Source organism: Netta rufina (assembly GCF_964035555.1).
Source record: "Netta rufina genome assembly, chromosome: 4".
Taxonomy (NCBI): domain Eukaryota; kingdom Metazoa; phylum Chordata; class Aves; order Anseriformes; family Anatidae; genus Netta; species Netta rufina.
The window spans coordinates 77,019,884-77,040,761 of record NC_140127.1 but is presented as its reverse complement, the minus strand read 5'-3'; the positions used below and the strand labels follow the sequence as shown (position 1 = coordinate 77,040,761).

General features: G+C 63.5%; 1 protein-coding gene across 3 annotated transcripts; it reads left to right on the top strand.

The window, feature by feature from the left end:
- The first annotated feature begins 903 nt into the window (after nucleotides 1-903).
- Nucleotides 904-19,585, top strand: LOXL3 (lysyl oxidase like 3). Of its 3 annotated transcripts, XM_084286350.1 has the most exons (16): nucleotides 904-996; nucleotides 8,719-9,040; nucleotides 9,567-9,730; nucleotides 10,510-10,721; nucleotides 11,196-11,249; nucleotides 13,830-13,889; nucleotides 14,141-14,360; nucleotides 14,669-14,849; nucleotides 15,081-15,235; nucleotides 16,033-16,206; nucleotides 16,734-16,896; nucleotides 17,112-17,355; nucleotides 17,803-17,918; nucleotides 18,015-18,151; nucleotides 18,653-18,764; nucleotides 18,983-19,585. In XM_084286350.1, the coding sequence occupies exons 2-16, from the start codon at nucleotides 8,731-8,733 to the stop codon at nucleotides 19,054-19,056; spliced, it is 2,376 nt and encodes a 791-aa protein (XP_084142476.1). In that variant the 5' UTR covers nucleotides 904-996; nucleotides 8,719-8,730; the 3' UTR covers nucleotides 19,057-19,585. The 3 variants fall into 3 exon arrangements, with proteins under 3 accessions (XP_084142476.1, XP_084142474.1, XP_084142475.1); XM_084286348.1 differs by lacking the exons at nucleotides 11,196-11,249; nucleotides 13,830-13,889; XM_084286349.1 differs by lacking the exons at nucleotides 904-996; nucleotides 8,719-9,040; nucleotides 9,567-9,730; nucleotides 11,196-11,249; nucleotides 13,830-13,889 and having other exon boundaries at nucleotides 10,643-10,701.
- The last annotated feature ends 1,293 nt before the right edge of the window (nucleotides 19,586-20,878 follow it).

Here is a 20,878-nt window from a genome sequence, read left to right as displayed (position 1 = left end):
TATGGATGGAGCTGGCATGGGGCACAGTGAGACAGCCCTAATCTCTGCTGCCCAGGGGCTGAGGGAAGTGCTGTCCTCAGTAATAAAGCATTTGCTGGTCTCTCACCATGGTTTGTCTCCTGGGGATATTATTGGGATACCGGCATTTCCCTCCAAAACCCCTGTGCCCGCCTTGCACAGACTCTGCTTACAGACAGTGCAGTAGAACCCAGGCAAAGCAGTGACTTCGTGGCTGCCTCTCCAACTGCTCACCAACCCTTGGCCTCCCCCGCACCACACTACGGGAATGAGCTCAGCCAGGCTTCCCGCAGCTCCGGGGCTCCCCTGTGGCAATGGCTCCTTGGCGTGCCTGGGGGTCCCTGCCATGACACGCAGGAGTGCCAAAGGGGGACGCCTGGCTGGCTGGCTTGCCTGGAAGGAGCTGGGAGGGAGGCATGAAGGGAGCAAACGGGTCACTGAGTACTTTTCCTCTGTGCTCGCCAAAGCTGGCTGCCCCTTGGTCATGGGGCGAGGAGGAGGCTGGGTGGCAGAGGGACCCGGGGGGTTCGGGCAGCCCCTGTCCTTCCCCGTGCCTCACCGGGATGCGCTGCTCCACGCCCGGGAGCTGCTCTGCGGGGGTCTGCAGCCCGGTCCCCGTTCCCGGGTCTGCCGGGGGCTGTGCCGCGAGCGCGGTGCTCGCGGGGCGGGGGCGCAATGCCGGGGACCCTGCAGGGAGAAGGCCGAGCTGGAGGCCCCGTGCCGGTGTCCGGTGCCGGCCCCGGAGCGGAGCCCCCCGGGGCAGCGGGGCCCCGCCGCGGCCGGATCCGTGCGGGGCGCCGGGCCGGGGCGGCGGGGCGGCACGGGCCGGCCCCGGACACTGGGGCGCTGCGCTGCGCGGGGCGGGCCGGGGCGGAGAGGGGCGGCTCGGCTCGGCTCTGCTCGGCACGGCCCCGCCGGCACTCGGCTGGACGCTCTCGCCCGGCGCCGCCGCAGCCGCGCAGCCCGTGGGGACGAGAGGTACGGCCCGGGGCCCGGGGCGGGCAGCGCGGCTCGGGACCGGCCCGGAGCGGCGGGGCTGGGCGCGCCGGGGGCGCGGGGGGCGGCGGGCGCGGCGCTGGGCGCGGGTGCCTGGGGCGCCCCGCGTGGCCCCGGGGCTCGCGGCGAGGGGCCGCGCGTGGGAGGCTTCGCGGCTCGCGCGGGGCTCCCGGCGCGGTGCGGGCGCCGGGCCGGGGTCGCGAGGCGCGCTGCAGAGCCGGGCGGGGGGCGGCCGGGCGGCTGCCGGCGCGGGGGATGAATGGGGGCTGCGTGGGGCCGTCCCGCGCGAGGGCTGCGTGACTGCGCGGGACGCTCCAGCTCCGTCCCCGACCCCCGGTTCCCCGGCGCGGCTGCGCGGTGCCGGCGGGACGGGCTGCCCCAGCCGGCGGCCGCACGGGGGGTGCCCCGCGCCCGGTACAGAAAGCCTGCTTTGTGCGCGGTGCCGGCGGCGCCGTGGCTGGAGGAGCTGTGCCATGTTCGCCGTGCCGCGCGGCGGCGTTTGGCGGGGTGCAAAGGTTTGTGTCCGGCTGCGGCGTGCGTTCCCCACGCGCTTGCTGGGAAGGGGAAGGGGAAGGGGAAGGCGAAGGGGTGCCCGTCAGCCCCGGCAGGTTAGCGGGGTGCTGCCTCGGGGCTGCGCAGCCACGCGTAGCCCTGAACGTGCTGAGCAGCGCCTGCCTTCAGGAGGCTCGTTTGCTGAGCTGTGGTTTAGAAAGGGCGGTGGAGACTCAGGATTTCCATGAAGATGGAATTTGCTTCTTCGCTGGAAGACAGGAAGGATGAAGGGACGCGAGGCGTGAAGGCTGGAGGGCCTGGGCACGTCCTGCATCCTCCCAGCTGCTCTCCAGAGGAGTTGGCAGGCAGCGGGGCAGGTCTCCTTGCTCTCAGTAGCTCTGAGATGGCTGGTTCCCTGCCCTGCGGTGCCTGCCCCCCCCGGACCTGTGGTTTGCCTCCTAGCCTGGCTGGGCTGTTGAGACTGTGGCCAACGGCTACAGCATCTGCACATTCCTTTGGGGTCTTCCCCTCCTGCCTGCCCCTCCAGAGCCCAGAGGAGCCGAGAGCAGAGTTGGCAACCACCTCCCTGCTGTGTCTCGGGGAAACCCAGTGATGTTAGGAACTGCAAAGAGCTGCACGGTGTGCTGCCCTGGCTTAAAGGCTGACAGCAGAACAGGGGACATCAGACAGTCCAAAGGGCTCAGGACTGCTTGAACCAGTGGGCTGGACCTGGTAAGTGCACTCAGGTGCTCTGTCCCCAGCTGGCACTCAGGACAGCCCCAGTGCCGGGGTGTCTACAGCAGTGTCCCCATCACCGCCTGGGACAGGGACACGCAGTGGGACGGCGGGGACAGGCACGCAGCCTTCTTACTGGTCAGCCAGGGACAGCGAGCCCCCAGCCAGCCCCACCAGGAGGTGGTGGTGTGGGGAGGTGTCACTGAGCCTGCCAGTGTGGTGGGGCTGCCGGGGTGACCCTGGGGTGTTCCTCGGTGCCACTGGGAGCAGTTCAGCTGGGAGCCCTGCAGCCCCTGGACTTCGCTGTGCTTCTCCTGTGCCTCCTATCCTGCGGGGTCCCTGCTGGCAGGTCCAGCTGGTTCTGCCCCAGTGAGGCAGGGCTGTCACAACCCTCGGCTCCAGCACCCCTGGGCTGCTGGGAAGCAGGAGGACGAAGGAGGCCAGTCCAGGCAGCCAGGATTGCGAAAGGGCCGGTGCGGGAAGCCAGGCTCTGGCCTGTGTGTGCTGGGGCCCCAGGGAGATGGGGAAGGAACAGAGCCCAGTGCCTGAAACCATGGGACCTAACAGACCTTCTCCTGCCCCTGTGCTGGGGACATGACCCTTTGCTCTCAGGGATGTCCCGGCATGGGCCTTGTCAGAGTGTGATCCCATCACCTCTTGACCTTCCCAGTGATGGATAAACAGAGGGAGCTGCTTCCTCCTTCTGCTGGCAGGCTTCCCAGGTCATCGGTCATTTGCTCTGCTCTTCTCTGAGTCCTTCCAGTCTGTCAGTGCCTGCTTTGCTGCATCTCCCTGTGCATGCCTTAGGCCTCCTGTGCAGCACTGCTGAGAGAGACCACTCCTGTGGTGCCACCCCAGCCTGGCCCTTCCCTGCTGCTGCTGCCTGGGACCTTGTCCCCATGCCATGGAGGTGACCTGCGCTTGGCTGTTGGCATGCATGAGGACCCAACACACCGACCTGCTCTATATCTGCTTCATCTGCTCAAGCCTGTTTACTATTCACTGAGGTTTTGCTGGGGCAGACCAAGGCCTGTCCCAGTGCCTGGTGGGTTCTGAATAGCACAGCCTCGGAGCCAAGATCCCCGTACTTGGGGTTCCCCTGCTGCTCTGCTCTCTTCTGCTGGTACAGCTGAGCCCCTGGAGGGCACAGCCCCCATGCTGGGGGAGCAGAGCCATGCTGAGGGCACTGGGGCTAGGGAGTGCAGCTCCTGTGGGGCACTGGAGCCCTTGTTTGCTGGGAAGGGCAGAGTGGTGGGGCTGGTTTGGAAGCAGGTCAAGCAGTGCCACAGTTCCTGCTGCCACATGGAGCTGCACTCAGCACAGAGGGGACCCTGCAGCCGGGCTGGGGGTGTGGATCCTGTGGTCTCGGCTCTGTGGTGCACTCAGGTACCCACAACCAGCTCCATCCCTACTGTTTGCCAGGAAGGGGCTGGGGCCTCGCACATGCCTGGCTGGGACATTCCATGAGACAGCAATGCACCCTTGTGGTCAAGAAGGCCGATGTTATCCTGGGGTGCACTACAGCGAGTGTTGCCAGCAGGTCAAGGGAGGAGATCCTGCACCTCTGTTCAGCCCTGGTGAGGCCACACCTGGAGGATAGTGTCCAGTTCTGGGCTCCCCAGTACAAGAGGGAGATGGAGCTACTGGAGCGAGTCCAGTGGAGGGCTACAAAGGTGATGAGAGGACTGGAGCATCTCTCATATGAAAAGAGGTTGAGAGAGCTGGGCCTGTTTAGCTTGGGGAAGAGGAGACCAAGAGAAGATCTTATCCGTGTGTATAAATATCTTTTGGGAGGACAGGGCCAGTCAAGAGGCAACGGCACAAACTGAAACATGGGAAGTTCCAGCTTAATATGAGAAAACATTTCTTTATTGGGAGGGTGAAAGAGCACTGGCACAGGTTGCCCAGAGAGGCTGTGGAGTCTCCTTCTCTGGAGACATTCAAAACCCACCTGGATGTGATGCTGCGCAACGTGCTCTGAGTGATCCTGCTTGGCCGGGGGGTTGGACTAGGTGATCTCCAGAGGTCCCTTCCAACCTCAGCCATTCTGTTATTCTGCGTTTCCTGAGGTTTCCTGGGCAGTCACAAGGACCTGGACTGCTCTCCAGCATCTATGGCTGGTGCTTGCTGGGGGCCAGCCCATCCCCCCAGCTGGGTGCCTGTCCAAGCCCCATTCACCTGCCAGGGGAATGCAGGAGCGCCTTGCACAAAACCCCTGTCAGAGAGGGGACTTTGTGGCTGCAGACAGAAGCCAGCAGTGGGGTGCCTGGGGCCCTGGGGCAGGCGAGTCTGGGCAGGATTGTGCCCAGCTTCTGGGTAACAGTGGCAGCCAGGGCACCCATCCCTGTCCCAGGCAATTCTTGGCCCCCGACCCTCTCCACAGGTGTTGCCTGTCCATGCCCCCAGCTGCCTGCACATCTGTTCTCCAGTGGATGTGTGAGGTTCATGCTGATCTCTGGTCCTTAGGAGCAGAGCTAGCGTCCTCCCTGACACCCCTTGTACTGCTGCTCGCATCAAGCATCCCCTGTGCTGGAGGGGTGGCAGCCCCCTTGCTCCCAGCAGGACCAAACAGCCTGTCCCCTCACGGCCTCCAGCAGCCGCAAGGAGGCTGGACAAAGGGGTGCCCCTGCCTCTGGCCAGAGGGAGAAGTGAGGGCGATGCCCCCTCAGGACTCTCGCTCAGGTAGATCAGCCCTTCCAGGGTGCAGGCAACCCCCAGCTTGTCTGTGCCTGCCAAAGAGCCCCTAGCCCTGGCACAGACCTCATGCCCGCAGCAGATCCAGCCGGCAGGACTGTGGTCCCGTTGGACTGAGTCAGCGGCTGGCCCTCTGGTTCCAGTGATCCAGAGACAGGAGCTGCAGGGAAGGGCCCAGGCTTGAAATCAAGAGATGCTGAGTGCAGATCTGCCCCGTTGGAAGCCTGTGGGACTGTGCCGCAGCTGCCTGGAGCAGGGCGGGCAGGGGGCTCCCTGTTTCCACAGCAGCACTTGGGTCTGGGAGCAAAGCTTCCAGTGAGCAAGGAAATGGGGCAGTGTCACCATGCTGGAGGAGCAAATGCACTGCTGGCATTTAAGAAAGTGGAAAAAATGATCTGGACAACGCCAGCCCTGTTAGCCCAAGGTCTGTGACACTAATCCTCAGAGTGCATTGCGAGAGGGAGATGTTACAGGAATGGGAAAATGGCTCGTTTTTCCTGCAGGGAGTCCATGCTGCCAACCTAACCGCGCTCCTGGATGCACGTGGGAAGTGCTGCAGGCTTGTGCCGACCTCACCAAGGGCAGGGGGCAGAGGGCAGGGGCTGAGGACAGGCTGAGCTGAGGCAGCGGGAGCAAGTAGGGAAGGGGACGCTGGAGCCTCTACAGAGGACAGCGGTGACCCAGGAGCAGTGCAGGCGGTGACAGCAGGACCCCTTCAGCGAGCTGTAGTTAATACAGAAAGGGGTGGTAGGATTTAAGCAGGTTCAGAAGCAACTGAAGGACTGTGAGGAAGACAAATCCACAGAGAGCTTTTGAATGCAAAGACAGGGGTGGCTGAGCTGTGGGCACCACAACAGGGAAGCAGCAGAGCATCCCCGCCCTGTCCCAAGGCACTCCTGCTGCTGGCCTTCTATGGCTACAGACAGACCGAGCACTTTCCTGGGTGCTGTGTTCTGGTCTCTGGTCCTGCATGCTCTGTTCTTGGCCTTACATTTCCTTCTAGACAAGGGTATGGTCTATGTGATGCCGTTTTGCCAGGCCACCCAGGTCTGTCCCCATCTACACACTCTGCCCATTTCAGTCTTTGCAGACTGTACCAGGAGAGGACTTTTTTTCTCCTTCAGACATGGTTTTGCTTTTGAGAAGCATGTGATCTTCACCAGAGAGCCCACTGAATGGTGACTTTCCAGTTGTAACCACATTTTAGTTACAGCAGGTGTCCAGTTTTAATCCACTTAGCAGAAGGTGCACTGATTTTGTTGAGTGCTAATCATTCATTAAAAGGTCATGCAAGATGAATCGAATGCCTTCCAGTCTCAGCCTGTTGTATCAACACAGTTACTTCAATTAACCAAACTTGTGATCTCATAAAAGGTCACACCAGCTTTGTGACATGGACTATTTCTGCAGAACTGTGGAGACTGGCATTAATTGTGCCTCTGCCCTTTAGTGTTGTATTGGCCCCATCGCAAAGCAGCCTGGAGCTTGCCTGCAGTCAGCACCAGCAAAGATTGCCTGCCTCGTTCAGTGCAAGTGCGGGGGAAGCTTTAGCTCCACGTGTGCTTGCAGATTCCACAGTCTCCCCAGGTGAGTTAAAATTAGCACTGAGAGGGCCCAGACTTGCTGGCAAGCACTTGTGTGTGACGTGTGGCGCAGCGTAGCCCTGCAGATTTACATTGCTTCAGTTGGGAAGGACAGGACGTCCCCTCTGACTGATGCACAGAATAAGAAGCGTTTTATTACTGCTGTGAGATGTTAAACTGATCCCTTCACTGCTTTCTAGACAGAGCAGAAACACAACTGGAGCACTCCTGCCCTGCCTGCCCCCGCTGGCAGAGCTGGGATGGCCCTTTGTGCCTGCCCTCCCCTTTCTCCTGCCTAACAGGCTGATTAAAAGGTTCAGCAAAGCATTTTCCTGCTGCCTGCCCACAAATATGCTTCCTGCTGGGCTTCACTTTGTTCTTGCAATGCCAAAGCAGGCAGCTGAGGCACGGGTAGCCCAGAGCCAGCCACTGCAAACCCAAGGGCTCATGGGGCGCATTCCTGACCCCCAGTGCCTGGTACTGTCCCCATCAGTGCTGCTGTGTCCCCCATGTCCCAAGATGTGACAGAGGAAAGAGCAGGGCCAGAGTTGATGCGATTGCCCCACAGGGGTCGGCGTCTTCCTGCTGCAACGTCTGCGCTGGCCGTGGAGCAGTGCTGTTGGTCCCCTTGCCATCGCCCTCCCTCCTCGCATGTCCCTGCAGGCACTGGGACTCGCTGGCACCGTGCTGGTGTCCCAGCCCGAAGGGGCAGGAGGCAGCAGGGGTCCGGGGCAATGGGCACAGGGAAGGGTTTGTCTGCCTGTCCCTGCTTCATGTTCAGGAGTCACTGGAGGCTGGAGTGGTGACCTGGAAAAGAGAGGCATGACAGAGCAGAAGCAGGGCCGATTCCCATAGAAAACCTATCCCATGGGTGGACACGGGGCTGTGGGTCCGTCCCTGAGCCTAGGCTCCGTGCTGGTGGCAAGGCGCAGGGCGATTGTCCCAGTGCAGCACAGGGATGTATCTCGCCCCAAGAAAGGGGCTCTGACAGCTCTGTGGCCCCATCAAACCAGCACGCTGGAGCTGCGAGGGAGTAGGGGATGGGGCGCACAGGGCGGGGGCTGGCAGAGGAAGTGTGCCGGCACCATGGGGCTTGTCTGCGAGAGGCACAGGCCCGAGCAGGAGCATGTGCAGGGCTTGCATTTGCTTTCCCTTCTGCATAGCCCTGTAGCTCGACATCAGCCTGAAATCACCCCAGCCTTTAGGTGACTGTGCTGGACCTTATTTTTTTAATGTTGTCTAATGACAACCTGTGTGAGTGAGGCATGTGGGATGTGCTCCTGGTGGGTTTGGGTGCTGGGCCTGTCCCAGGAGGGGCTCCCAGGTGGAGGGGGCACTGTGCAACAGGCCGGCTGGGGGCAAGGTGTGGGGCTGCAGCCCTGTGGCAGGAGGCTCGCCGTGCCTTGGTGCTGTGCAGCTCGCTGTGCTTTGGTGCTGTGCCGCCAAACACGCCGCCAGCCCAGCCTGGAGCAGTGCTGGTGCTGCCTGCACAGGTATGCTGGTCCCAGGCCGCGCGGCACTGAGGGGGTTAAGGTGGTCCCTGGCGGCAGACTTGGGAATAGGGTGAAGGAGGTTTACAGAGAAACGTTTTCACCATTGTTTGTCAACGAGGCTGGTGCAGGAATACCGCATCTCCCACAGGTATTCTCAGGGAACCACAAATGTTACTGAAGGGCTGGAGAAAATGCCTCACAGGGAGAGATGTAAACGGCTCTGGTTGCGTCGCTCCTGACAGTGGGCAGGAGCGTGGCTTGGCAGCCCCTTGGTCAGCAGCTCTGGCCCCGGCTGCTGTGCAGCCGGTGTTGCACTGAGGTCCACTGCCAGTCCAGCCAGGCTCCCCCCCATTCCCTGGCCCTGTCCCAGCACCTCTGCTCCAGCAGCCGGTGCCCCTCCTTTCTGGAGGTGATGCACATCTGCTTGGCACATCTGCTGTCGTTCTCGGCGCGGGAAATGTGAGCCAGCAGCACAGCGGGGCGAGGGGCCGGGGATGGCGGGCAGCGGGGCCAGGGGGCAGGGGGGCTATGGGGGCAGGCGGGCGGTGGCCAGGGGCTGTCCCTGGCTGGGGACGGGACACACGGGCGTGCTGGCACCCGGCAGAGCTGTGCAGGAGTGGGGGGCTTCACCTCACAGCCCCGGGCCGGGCTGGCATTGCGGCACGATGCAGTTCTCCCGCTTGCCCTGACGCTGTCTCCCCACACAGGGCCACGCTGCCATGGGACACCACAGCACGTGGACGTGGCAGGAGCTGCTGGTGCTGCTGGGGGGGCTGTGGCTGTGGGGGGCCAGCGCCCAGCCCACCCCTCCGGGCCCCACGCGCAGCCCCACGCCCCAGCTGAAGTTTCGGCTGGCTGGCTACCCACGCAAGCACAACGAGGGCCGCATCGAGGTCTTCTACAACGATGAATGGGGCACCATCTGTGATGACGACTTCACGCTGGCCAACGCTCACGTGCTGTGCCGGCACCTCGGCTTCGTGGCTGCCACCGGCTGGGCCCACAGTGCCAAGTACGGCAAAGGCGTTGGTAAGAGGCGCAGCCGTGTGCTGCACGAGGCTGGTGTGGGGGCCAGCAGGGCCCCATGTCTGCAGAGTGCCTGGCAGCATGGATGTGCGTGTGTGTGTGCGCCTGCGTGTGCGTGCATGTGCAAAGCAGACTTGGAAACTCCACGTGTGTGTGTGTGCGTGTGTGCATGTGTGTCCCCAGCACTTAGGGAGGATGCACGCACTATGACAGTGGGCTGTGCATGCCCTGGGTGGTGCAGGTGGCTGCAGCACTGTGCTGCTGAGGACACATGCAGAGGGGCAGCAGGCTGCGTGCAGGTGAGATGCCATACAGGCCCCAGGTGCTGTGGAGACTCCCTACCAGCTACTCCCACACTCAGGCTTTCCCTCGTTGCATGTCTGGCCCCAGCTTTGTGCCAAGGGAGGGCTGCCCCAGCCTCATCTCCATGTGCCTGCTACATGTCTGTGTGGCCTTGGCACCTTCCCTGCTCCTGGGGGCTGCTGCGTGGGCTTGGTTCCCTCTCACCTCTGGCCCTGGCATGTGGCAGGGCGGATCTGGCTGGATAACGTGAATTGTGCGGGAGGTGAGAAGAGCATTGGGGACTGCAAACACCGTGGCTGGGGGAACAGTGACTGCAGCCACGAGGAAGATGCAGGAGTCATCTGCAAGGACGAGCGCATCCCAGGCTTCAAGGACTCCAACGTCATTGAGGTGAGGGTGCTGTGTCTGGGGCAGCCCTGCCTGGCTTTTGATCTCCCTGCCTGGCTGGGGGCAGCTTTCTCACTGCAGCCCGGCAGGCGCCCGCGTGCAGGACCCGCGGTGCCCTCCGTCTGTGCCTGCCAGTGGGGAAGAGGGGCTGCGATGTGCAGCCCTGCAGCAGGCAAATCCTGCCCCACGTGGAGTGCAGTACTGCCACGGCATCCCCTGGGCATCCCCTGGTCATCCTGAGCTGCTCCTTCCCTTGTGGCTGTCCTGTGCCCCTGCAGACTGTGTTCCCCTGTCTCCTGTCTGCCAGGGGCCCTGGTCCCAGACGCTGCACTCAGCTGGCATGTGTGGCCGCTCCCCTCTATCTCTCTTCCAGGCTGTTTCTCAGACCACACCTGGGGTGTGGGGACATGGCGCAGCTCTGGGCATGCGCTAGCTGGGGTCCCACCAAGAGAGGGGTGCTGGAGCCATGTCCTGCAGGCTGTGTCCAGCATCCAGTACCCTTTGCTGCCGTCCTGCCCTGGGAGGGTGCCTGGGCTGGGGTCTGGATACAAGGTTCTGAGGTGAAAGGATGGCAGCACTGGCTCTCCTGGCTGCAGTCCTGGAAATAGACCTGAGGGACCAGGGACAGGGATAGGTACTTGGCTACCCTGGGCCATTGGAGATGGGACCGTCCTGTCCCTGTTCCCCGCATGGGTCTGGGGACCCCCCCCCTCCTGCAGGGCATCCTTGGGCTGGCAGGGAGCGGGGTGCCAAGCAAGCCTGGGGTGACCCCTGCCCTGCAGACAGAGCAGAGCCACGTGGAGGAGGTTCGCCTGCGGCCGGTGGTGTCAGGGGCCCGGCGGCGGCTGCCAGTGACAGAGGGTGTCGTGGAGGTGCGCTACAAGGATGGCTGGGCACAGATCTGCGACGAGGGCTGGGACACCAAGAACAGCCGTGTCATCTGTGGCATGATGGGCTTCCCTGCAGAGAAGAAGGTGAACAGGAACTTCTACAAGTGAGTGGGGCTGGCAAGGAGTCCCGTGTGGCTGGGGTGTTGGAGCAGCACTGGGGAATGCCAGGGGCAGTGCTGGGGGGACAGTTGGGAGCTTGCTGTTGGGCATTGAGGCTCCCCAGCATCCCTCCCGTCCCTGCAGTTCACCCAGCCCTAGCTCCATGGGCCATTTGGGCACTAGCTAACCAAGCTGGGGGTCCGTGGCATGGCTTGGGGCCACCATTCTCACCATGCACCACTGCAGAGCCTGACCAAGAGGGCAAGTTTTGCTCCCTGGCAGTGGTGCACCTCCACATTTCCCTCTCATAGGGAGTGAGGGGGTCCCTGTGCCCAGGGTGGTTTGTCGTGAACCAGGCAGGGATGCTGCCACAGCACTGTGACTCAAGGGAGGGGTCCGGGAGTGGGTGCGTTGCCCGCGGTGCGGTTCCCAGCACTGTGCGCACCCCTCACCACACAGCCAGGGTGTTGCTCCTGCAGGCGGTTGAAGCGCGCAGCCAGGACGAAGGGACGGAGCCCAAGGCTGGGCAGCAGGTAAGGGGCTGGGGCGCCCCGTCTGCTGAGCCCTGGGCAGCGCCGGGCTGTCCTGTCCCGCCAGTCTCTGCAGTCCGAGCGGATCCTGGCATGAGTGGATCTGGACAGAGCAGACTGAGGGCCTGTGGTGTGCTGGGCAGGAAGAGCCCACTCCAGTGGGACCTTTCTGGGTGCACTGGGGTCCCCTGTCCCCCATGAGAGATGCTCTTTCTCCTAGGCTGCTGGTGCCCCAGGCCAAGCAGCCTTGTCCCGCACAATGGGCAGGGTCTGTGTCTGCAGAGCAGACCCGTTGTGGGCAGGGTCCTGGTGGAAGTCATGGGGAGGGCTGCGGTGCCCTGTGCTGGATGCAGCCCTGCGGGGACAGGGAGGCCTCGGAAAGGAGCTCTCTCTCCTGGTGGATAGGGAGGGTGGACTGCAGGAATGGGCTGCTTTCTGCAGAAAGTGGCAGTGGGGAAGCTGGAAAGGCTGCGCACTTCCCTATTCCCCATGGGGTGGGATGGCGCGGGCATTAAAGTGCTTGCTCAGCAGTGCTGGTGGTGCTGGGCACCAGGGCAGTGGGCATGGTGGTGCTGGTGGTGCTGTGCACTGGGCTGATGGTCGTGGTTTGGTAGGTCTTGTCCCAGGTGCTGCACCTGCCTGGGATCTCTTGCACCGTCTGCCCACTCACTCTTGCTGCCATTCTGCCTGACCCCGGGGACAGTCTGGCTGCCCTTTCCCTCTGGCCCTGCACTGCTGCTGACGGATTTGGCAGTGGGTGCAAAGACCCAGGCTACTTCCAAAGCCATCCAAAGCCCATCTTCCTTGGGCTGTTGCATGGTACCTCTCGCTTGAGCCCATCATGTGGAGAAGCTGCTCTGCCCCTGCCCTGCTTCAGCTCGGTCCCACCATCCCCGTGGTGCTGAAGGTGCCCCATGTGCTCTTGGCCCATCCCAAGTCCTTCACTGTCACCTCCTAGCACTGTGTCATCGATGGGCACCGTCCCCAGCTCCTGTAGCTCTGCCTGTGCTGGTGGTGGGAATCCAGATGGGGTCAGCCTGTGGGGGTCTCCTCAAAGCCCCACTCACACATCCCTCTTGCTGCAACTTGCTGCTGCTGCTTTGTCTGGTTGGTGCCCTCTACCTCTTTCCCACTGAGCGGGCATTATCCACGTGGCACTGGGCAAAATGCTGCGCCACGTCTGTAAGCAGCGATCCGCTCCCTTTCCTCTGCCTGCCACAGGAGCCAAGCTCTGGTTTGCCTGGGCTGAGCTGTTCAGGCTGCACGTCTGCAGCCCGCATGGGGTGATGGTAATGGGTAATCCCGGCTGGAAGAGACCTCGGGGTTCTGGTCCAACATCTCCTGCAGCGCTGTGGGCTGGCTCAGGGCTTCATCCAGCTGGCTTTTGAAAGACAAGGACAGAGATCCCACAGCCTTGTGGACTCTGCTCTGATGCTGAGTGACCCTCATGGGGAAAGTTTTCCTTACAACTAGTGTGACCCTCTTCTTTTTGCCTGCTTTCACTTGTGCACCTGTCATTAGCAGCCGTGAAGCGCCTGGCTCCGGCTTCCTGACAGCCCTTTGTGGGTGCAGGTTGGGGGCTGCCTGAGCCCCTGGAGCCAAATCATCACCAGGCTGCAGCAGCCCAGCTTCCCATTTCTCTGCCAGTCCCTGGCTGTCCCGGTGCTGTCTGCAGGGCTCGCTCCACTTTGCTGATATCTTTCTTGTATCAGGAGACCCAGCATTGGGCACAGGATCTACCTGTGGTCTCAGGAGTGCTGATGGGTGCTGATGTCCTCTGAACATTTGTGTGAACCCTCGTCCTGACTGTCGTGCGCTGTGTCACGGGGCTCACTGGGCTGCGTGGGCTGACACTGATGTGCTGTAGGCTGGCAGGACAGCTGCCAGGCTTGGTTTTGCCTTATCCCTAGTTTCTGGGGAGCTTGCAGTCCCCTGCCCTGTTTTGTCACTCTTTTCTCCTGGTCCCTGGGGATTTGGCTGTGCTCAGCGTCTTCCTCCCCACCAAGCAAAACAAACCATTTTTGGTGTGTGTGTGGGGACACACAACACACCAGCATTCTACGGTTTTCTCTGTGCTGCTCGGTGTGAACCCAGGGTACTCCCCGCGCTGAAGTTGGGTGCGGTGAGCTCGCAGAGTGTCTCACCATCCCCATGGCTTCGGGGAGAGCACTGTCCACATGCACCGCTAGCTTGACGCCGTGCTTGCTAGGTGTCCTGCTCCCCTTGGAGCAAAGCACAGTGACGTTGTCTGGTGTCTGGATGAGGACAGGGGCATACCTCACTTGCACCTGACAGATCAAATCATTGCCACTGGTGTTTGATCTTCTGCTGTGTGTCAAAGTAGCACGGGATGTTGCTGCATCTGTCACAGTTTCCTGGCGGGATGTGGGCAGGAAACTGCATCATTGCTGTGGAGGGCAGTTGTGTCATATTGCTGGCAGCAGATGATGCCATTGCACCCACGCATGACACGAAGTGGATGTGCATGAGGATCGCCAGGGGCACGCATGCCAAGCTCAGTCTCCAGGGAGAGGTGACAGCCTGGGGGCCCGGGCTCCTTGATGGTTGTTTTCTGTTTTCCAGGCTGGCCTCCAAATCTCAGCCTAAACAAAAGCGCAGGGAGGACGTAGGGTCCAGGAAGAGGTAAATGGCTCCAGTGGGCAGCCCGAGTGCCTGGAGCCCTGCTCAGCGCTGCTGGAGCCACGCGTGTCCCTGTGCTGCTGGGACAGGGGCAGGGCCGGCAACTGGTGGGCATCCCCGGGGCACAGCGCATCCCGCCGGGGACGGAGCCAGGGGATGGAGTGAGGGGCAGGGACGGTGCAGCCACAGGGGGGGCAACCACTGACACCTCTGCTCCCGGTGGCTGTGCTGCAGGCTGTGCTCTCTCCTTGCAGGCTGTTCGCGGAGCGGCAGCAGCTCAACTACCGCCTGCACTCCGTGTCCTGCACGGGGACGGAGGTGCACCTCTCCATGTGCACCTTCCAGTTCTACCAGGGCAACACCTCCACAGCCTGCGGGGCCGGCATGCCCGCTGTTGTCAGCTGCCTGCCTGGGCCCCTCTTCACCTCTGGCAGCACCCACAAGAAGAAGCAGCGCCAGCAGCAGCAGGGCCAGGTGAGCCCTGCAGGGTGCCTGTGCGGTGCTGTGGTGGCCCACAATGGCCACTGCCCTGTTGCAGGGCTCTGAGCCCAAGGCTGGGCCAAGAGCAGGCGTGCGGTGTCCCTGGGGCAGGAGGTGGGGACAGCGTTCTGTCCCTGCACGTCACAGCCACCTCTGTGCTGCATTGTGCTGTGCCGTGGCACACCGCTGTGCCATGCCACACTGTGCTGTGCCACGTTGTGCTGCACTGTGTCTGCCATGCTGTGCCACACTGTGCTGCCCCACGTTGTCCCTTGCCATGCCCTGACCCCACTGCCCCGCAGCTGCGGATCCGGCTGAAGGGAGGTGCGAAGGCCGGGGAGGGCCGCGTCGAGGTGCTCAAGAGCAACGAGTGGGGCACAGTCTGCGATGACCGCTGGAACCTGCTGTCAGCCAGCGTGGTGTGCCGTGAGCTGGGTTTCGGCAGTGCCAAGGAAGCCCTCACTGGGGCACGCATGGGCCAAGGTGAGGGTTCTGGGCCAGGCATCGCTTTCAGATGGCCACGCTGGGCGAGCCACAGCCAGGCCTGTCGCTGCAGCTGCGGGCAGCACGTGGTGCAGGGCTTGCCCGGAGCATCCTGGGGGACTGCAGCCGCTCGGTCCTTTGGGGAGGGCAGGGCTGTGCCGGAAGGGGAGCAAGGGCAGCTGCGGTGAGGGATGGTGCGGCTGGGCGCTGAGCCCCACAGCTTCTCTGCAGGGACAGGGCCTATCCACCTGAACGAGGTGCAGTGCCTGGGCACCGAGAAGTCCCTCTGGAGCTGCCCCTTCAAGAACATCACGCAGGAGGACTGCAAGCACACAGAGGATGCAGCCGTCCGCTGCAACATCCCCTACATGGGCTACGAGAACTTGGTGCGTGTTGTGGTGGGGGCTGCACATCCGTGGGGTTCCTGGCATTGGGGCCACGGAGTGGGGGGCTGAGGGACCACGGCGGTGCCTGTGTCACCTGCTGAGCCCAGGGAGCCGATGGGACCTGACATGGGATGTCCCCTCGTCTGTCCTGTACTGCACCCCATTGTTGTTTCCTCCCGATCTGGGGAAAGGGTGCCCAGAAGGGGTTGGGGATTTCTGGGGACTGGAGTCCCAAACTGCCCCTGTGGGTAGGGTGGTGGAAGGGAGGCCCTGGGGGCTCTGAGAGCTCTGTGGTGCCCCCTGCTCAGTGGTGTGGCCAGCTGCTCCCTGCTGAAGCACCTGAAAAAAAATCGCTGTGGGCCAAGCAAGAGAGATTTTTTTTTAAACTGATGATGAAATGAGCAAATGGAGCAGCACCTTCCTTTGACCTAGCGTCTCATTTCATCCACTTTGGGCTTTTTAACCTTTTTAACACTCTCACGCTTGTCATTTCTGAAATGAGAACACATTTTGAAATGAATTGTTTTCCCTGCTTTGGTACACACTTCCTAAACCCACAAAGTTTTGGCCCCAAAAGTGCCATTTTTGGTGAGCTCCCAGCTCACCAAAACTTGTGCCTGGCTCTGCTCAGCTCCTGTCTGCTTCCTCCTTCATGCCGTGCCGCCCTGGCCCCGGGGTCCGTCCAGGTGCTGCCGCGTGGCCCCGGCTGCCTGGGCAGGATGCGCTGTGGGACACGGCCCCAGCAGCAGGAGCATCGCTCATGATGCCGATGACGCTGCCACTGCCTTTCTCTGCAGATTCGGCTGAGCGGGGGTCGGAGCCGCTTCGAGGGGCGGGTCGAGGTGGCGGTGGGGGCTGGCGACGGGGACGAGCTCCGCTGGGGTCTGGTCTGCGGCGAAGGCTGGGGTACGCTGGAGGCGATGGTGGTCTGTCGCCAGCTGGGTCTGGGATTCGCTAACCACGGCTTACAAGTAGGTGCTAGCGCCAGCTTGGCCAGGGCAGCGAGCCGCCACCACCACTGCTTTGCGGGGACGGGGATGGGGACACGGGGACGGGGACGGGGACGTGGCGGGGGGCGGTGCAGTGCGGGGTGCACGCTCACGGCCCCAGGACTTCCCCACAGATCCGCCTAGCCGGCGGGAGGACGGCGTTCGAGGGCCGTGTGGAGGTGAAGCGCGGCAGTAAGTGGGGCACGGTGTGCAGCGATGGCTGGACCACCAAAGAGGCCATGGTGGCCTGCCGCCAGCTTGGCCTGGGCTACTCCCTGCACGCGGTGACGGTAGGTGCCGGTGGGGAGGCGCCTGGTGATGCCCTGGCAAGCACAGACACCGGCGCTTCCCTGATGGCCCCGGGGCTGAGAGGGGTGATGGGACGTGGCCCCTCTGTGCCAAAGGACCTGTGGGGGCAGCTTGAGTGGGTGGGCAAGGTACACTGAGGCAGAGTGCGTCTGAGCCGGGTCACCCACAGCATTTGGCCCAGCCTGTCTCACCCACCCCAGGAGACGTGGTACTGGGATGCCAGCAACGTGACGGAGATGGTGCTGAGCGGTGTGAAGTGCGCTGGCCATGAGATGTCCCTGAGCCACTGCCAGCACCACGGCAGCAGCCTGAGCTGCAGGAACACGGGCACGCGCTTCGCCGCAGGCGTCATCTGCTCTGAGAGTGAGCGCTGATGGGGACTGCGGGCACGGGGCCATGGGGTCAGGGGCTGCAGAGGCAGAAGCTGTGGGCAAGGGGCTCTGCAGGTGCTGGGTGCTGTGGGGTCCACCTGTGCTGGCTGATGGGGGGGGGGGTACGTGTTCACCTGGCTGGCTCAGCCCTGCTTGCGCTGCGCAGCAGTGTGTCCAGCCATCCCTGAGCCACCGCCTGCCCCCCAGCCGCCTCCGATCTGCTGCTGCATGCGCCGCTGGTGCAGGAGACGGCGTACATCGAGGACCGGCCGCTGCACATGCTGTACTGTGCCGCCGAGGAGAACTGCCTCTCCAGCTCGGCCCGCCTGGCCAACTGGCCCTACGGGCACCGCCGCCTGCTCCGCTTCTCCTCCCAGATCCACAACAACGGCCGGGCCGATTTCCGCCCCAAGGCTGGCCGCCACTCCTGGGTCTGGCACGAGTGCCACCGGTGCGTGCAGGGAACGGCCGGGGCTGGGGCTGCGGGCAGCAGGAGGGTGGTGGTGCTGCTGGTGGGCAGGGGGAGGGTGGTGCCAGGACCCGTGTCATTTTCCCCAGTTTTGGCTCAGGGCTGACCCTGAACAGCGGTGTTGGGGCTGGGGCTATTGGGAGCAAGGATGGGGCTGCAGGCTGTGCAGGGGCTGAGCCTCCCCTTGCCGGGGCCACCTGGCTGGGGCCAGCCGTGTCCCATTCCAGGGCAAGGCTGAGCTCTGCCCTAGCGTCACGGTGCTGTGGCCTCAGAGCAGGGGCTGTGGGGACCTTCCCAAGCACTGAGGGGACGGGCAGGTGTGGGACCAGTCTCCTGCTTGCTCTGTGGGTTTCCTCGGCTGCTGCTTCCACCTCTGGCCCTCCCTGAGGGTTGCAGTGGTGCAGAAGGGCATTGCGGGCTCTCCCACAGGCACTATCACAGCATGGACATTTTCACCCACTACGACATCCTGACTCCCAATGGCACCAAGGTGGCAGAGGGCCACAAGGCCAGCTTCTGCCTTGAGGACACAGAATGTGAAGAAGGTGGGAACTGCAAGGCTGTGGGGCACTGTCCCTGCCGTGTCCCCCCTGTGCAGGGCGCTGCAGCAGGGATGAGCTGTGCTCTCTTCTTGCCTGCAGATGTGGCCAAGCGGTACGAGTGTGCCAACTTCGGGGAGCAGGGCATCACGGTGGGCTGCTGGGACCTGTACCGGCACGACATCGACTGCCAGTGGATCGACATCACTGACGTCAAGCCCGGCAACTACATCCTGCAGGTGCTGCAGCTGTGCCCCCTGCCCCTCTCACACCCCCTGAGCAGTACTGCCTGGGACATGCTGGAGAGCCCACCCAGCGCGGGCTGTGCCATGGGGCTAGGAGGGCTCTGGAGCTTGCCTCTGCCCCATGGTCCTCAGCACGCTGCTGGCCCTTCTGCGGACAGGGTGCCTGGCCCCAGGAGCCACGGCACGGAGGGACTGTGCCTATCCCAGGGCCTGGAGTTGTGCAGGGCTCGCGTGGAACCCGCTCAGGCTTGCTGCGGCCTGAAAGCCATTTCCTGCCCCAAGAAATATTGCTCTTGGGCACATGGGGCACAGTGACAGGACCACCAGCTCCTCAGAGCCCTCCAGCACATCCCACTGCGGCCAGGGAGACAGGGCCGTGCTGGGGCCGTACCCCGGGCAGCTGCTACGCTGGGCTGGGAGGGCCGAGCTGACATGGTGAGGGGCTGCAGGGCCTGGGGCAGGGGCCCGCAGCGCCTCACTGTCAGCGCCCCACAGGTCGTCATTAACCCCAACTTCGAGGTGGCAGAGAGCGACTTCACCAACAACGCCATGAAGTGCAACTGCAAGTACGACGGGCACCGTATCTGGGTGCACAGCTGCCACATCGGTAACGGCCCAGGGACGCAGCACGGGCTGAGGCGAGGGCACGGTGGGGCTGGGGGTGTCCTGAGGGGGACCGAGACAGAGGCAGCAGGGGCTGGGGGCAGGCTGGGGGCACGGGCAGGCATCGGGGACAGGGGCTGGGGTGCCGGGGGTGGCTGGGGAAGGGCGGAGGCACTGGCGGGACAGCACTGGAGCTGACAGCTCTTGTCCTCTGCCGCCCAGGCGACGCGCTCAGCGAGGAGGCCAGCAAGCGGTTTGAGCAGTACCCGGGCCAGCTGAACAACCAGATCTCGTAGGGCCCAGACACAGGAGCCCTGGGGAGATGGGCATCTCCCTCCTCCGCCCCACACGTGCAGGAGGAAGCTGCTGCGGGGCCGGTGGGGGGCTCACCCCCAACACCTCCGAGCCCTGCACTGCTTTGGGGGGGCTGCCCAGGACTCACCACCGGGGAGCCACCGGGGGCTGGAGGCACCGGCGGCCCGGGGCACTGCCCCAAACACTGGCCGGACGCTGCACCCCCTTCCTGGGCTGCGGCACCAGGGCACGGTCCAGGGAGGCCCCGCGCCTCCTCCTGCTGCACCGTGCTCCCCCCGCTCCCCGTCCCCACCACCCCACTGCACCCCCTCCTGCTCCCCCAGCCCAGTTCCTGTCGCCCTGAGCTGCCTTCTCTTGGGCTCTGCCCTCTGCTGGCACCAGGACCTTCTGCCCACCTGGGGACCCCCCTGCTCAGGGCCAGCCTCTGTCATGCCCCAGGAGCCCCTTGTTCCCCAGGACTCTGTGGCCGCCCTGCACCGGCAGTGCTGCCTCTGGCTGCCCAGCAGCAGCTCCCACTCTCATTCCTTAGTTGTAATTTTATTTTCTTGATAAAGTTGTCTGGTTCTATTTCCTCAAGGGGTGCTGGGTCCTCTCTGGGGTGGAAAGAAGAGCCTGGTAACTCGGGGGTAAAGCACGGCCAGGCTGTCCGGCACGGTGTGTGGGAGCTGCCCCCGCACAGGGGGGAGGAAGGGGCTGCTGGAGGCTGCAGCAGTGGCACTGGCCCCACGCAGCCCCACGGAGCTGCTGGAGGCCCGCAGCAGCAGGAGCAGATGGGGCCACCCTGGCGCAGCATGGATGTGGTGAAGCGCTGTTTCCCCTGTGCCAGATGCAACGCAGATGTCATGTAGCAGGAATCCCAAGCAGCATGACCTTCCACCAGCCCCGCAGGGCTGTGAACCGCAGGGAGTGCAAGCTCACAGCAGAGCTGGGCTGCCTCGATAGGGAGCAGCCCCACAGGGACTGACATGGGTGGAGCAGAGCCCCACGGAGTCAGGGAGACTGCGCACACATCGGGACACCAGACACGTGAAAGGGAGAAAGACAGCTCAGTTGCTGCAGCTCTTGTCCTTCAGCCAGAGGCTCTGGCCCTGTGTCTGAGCAGTGCAGAGGAGCAGCTCCAGCCTCTGCTGGGGGCAGACCAGGGGAGGAGAGGGGCAGCTGGCACCGGGCAGGCCCTGGCTCCAGCACTGGAAAGCGCTGCGGTCAGCGCTGCCGGAACAGCTATGCAAGAAACGTCTGTGCTATTTCCCCTGCGAGTGGCTGCCCCTCCCCATGGCTGGGGCTTGCCGGGGAACAAATTCCACTGGTGAGGCCAGGGCCAGCCTGAAAGGAGGCCTGTTCTCCGCGTGGGAGGCACGGGCACGCAGGGAGCAGTGCTTTGAGCCGCCCTCTGCCGCAGCACCCCCAAGGAACTGCGCTTCCTTCATCACCTAAAAATGACGGGTGCACGAGGGCTCGGGAGCCCCTCCACGGGCACGGCCTGGCTGGATGCTTGCACTCCTGATGCTGGAGCAGGGCCATGGCGCAGCCCCTCCGGCCCCCCAGCCCCAGCAGCTCCCTGCCTCCCACAGCTGCTGGCAGGGGCGCTGGGGCTGGAGCGGAGCAGGGCTCTTCCAGGAAGGCGAGCACAGCCTGGGCTGCTCCTTCCCAGTGCAGACAGGCTCTTGGCCGCCAGCTGCAGAGGACAGGGAGGGAGGGAGCGTGGCCAGGCAACAGAGGGCCCGTCGGGTCCCCAGGGGCCGCTGCGTGCGTGGGAGCGCAGCGCTCTGGCACAGAGATGCCGGCCAGGGGAGGGAAGGAGGG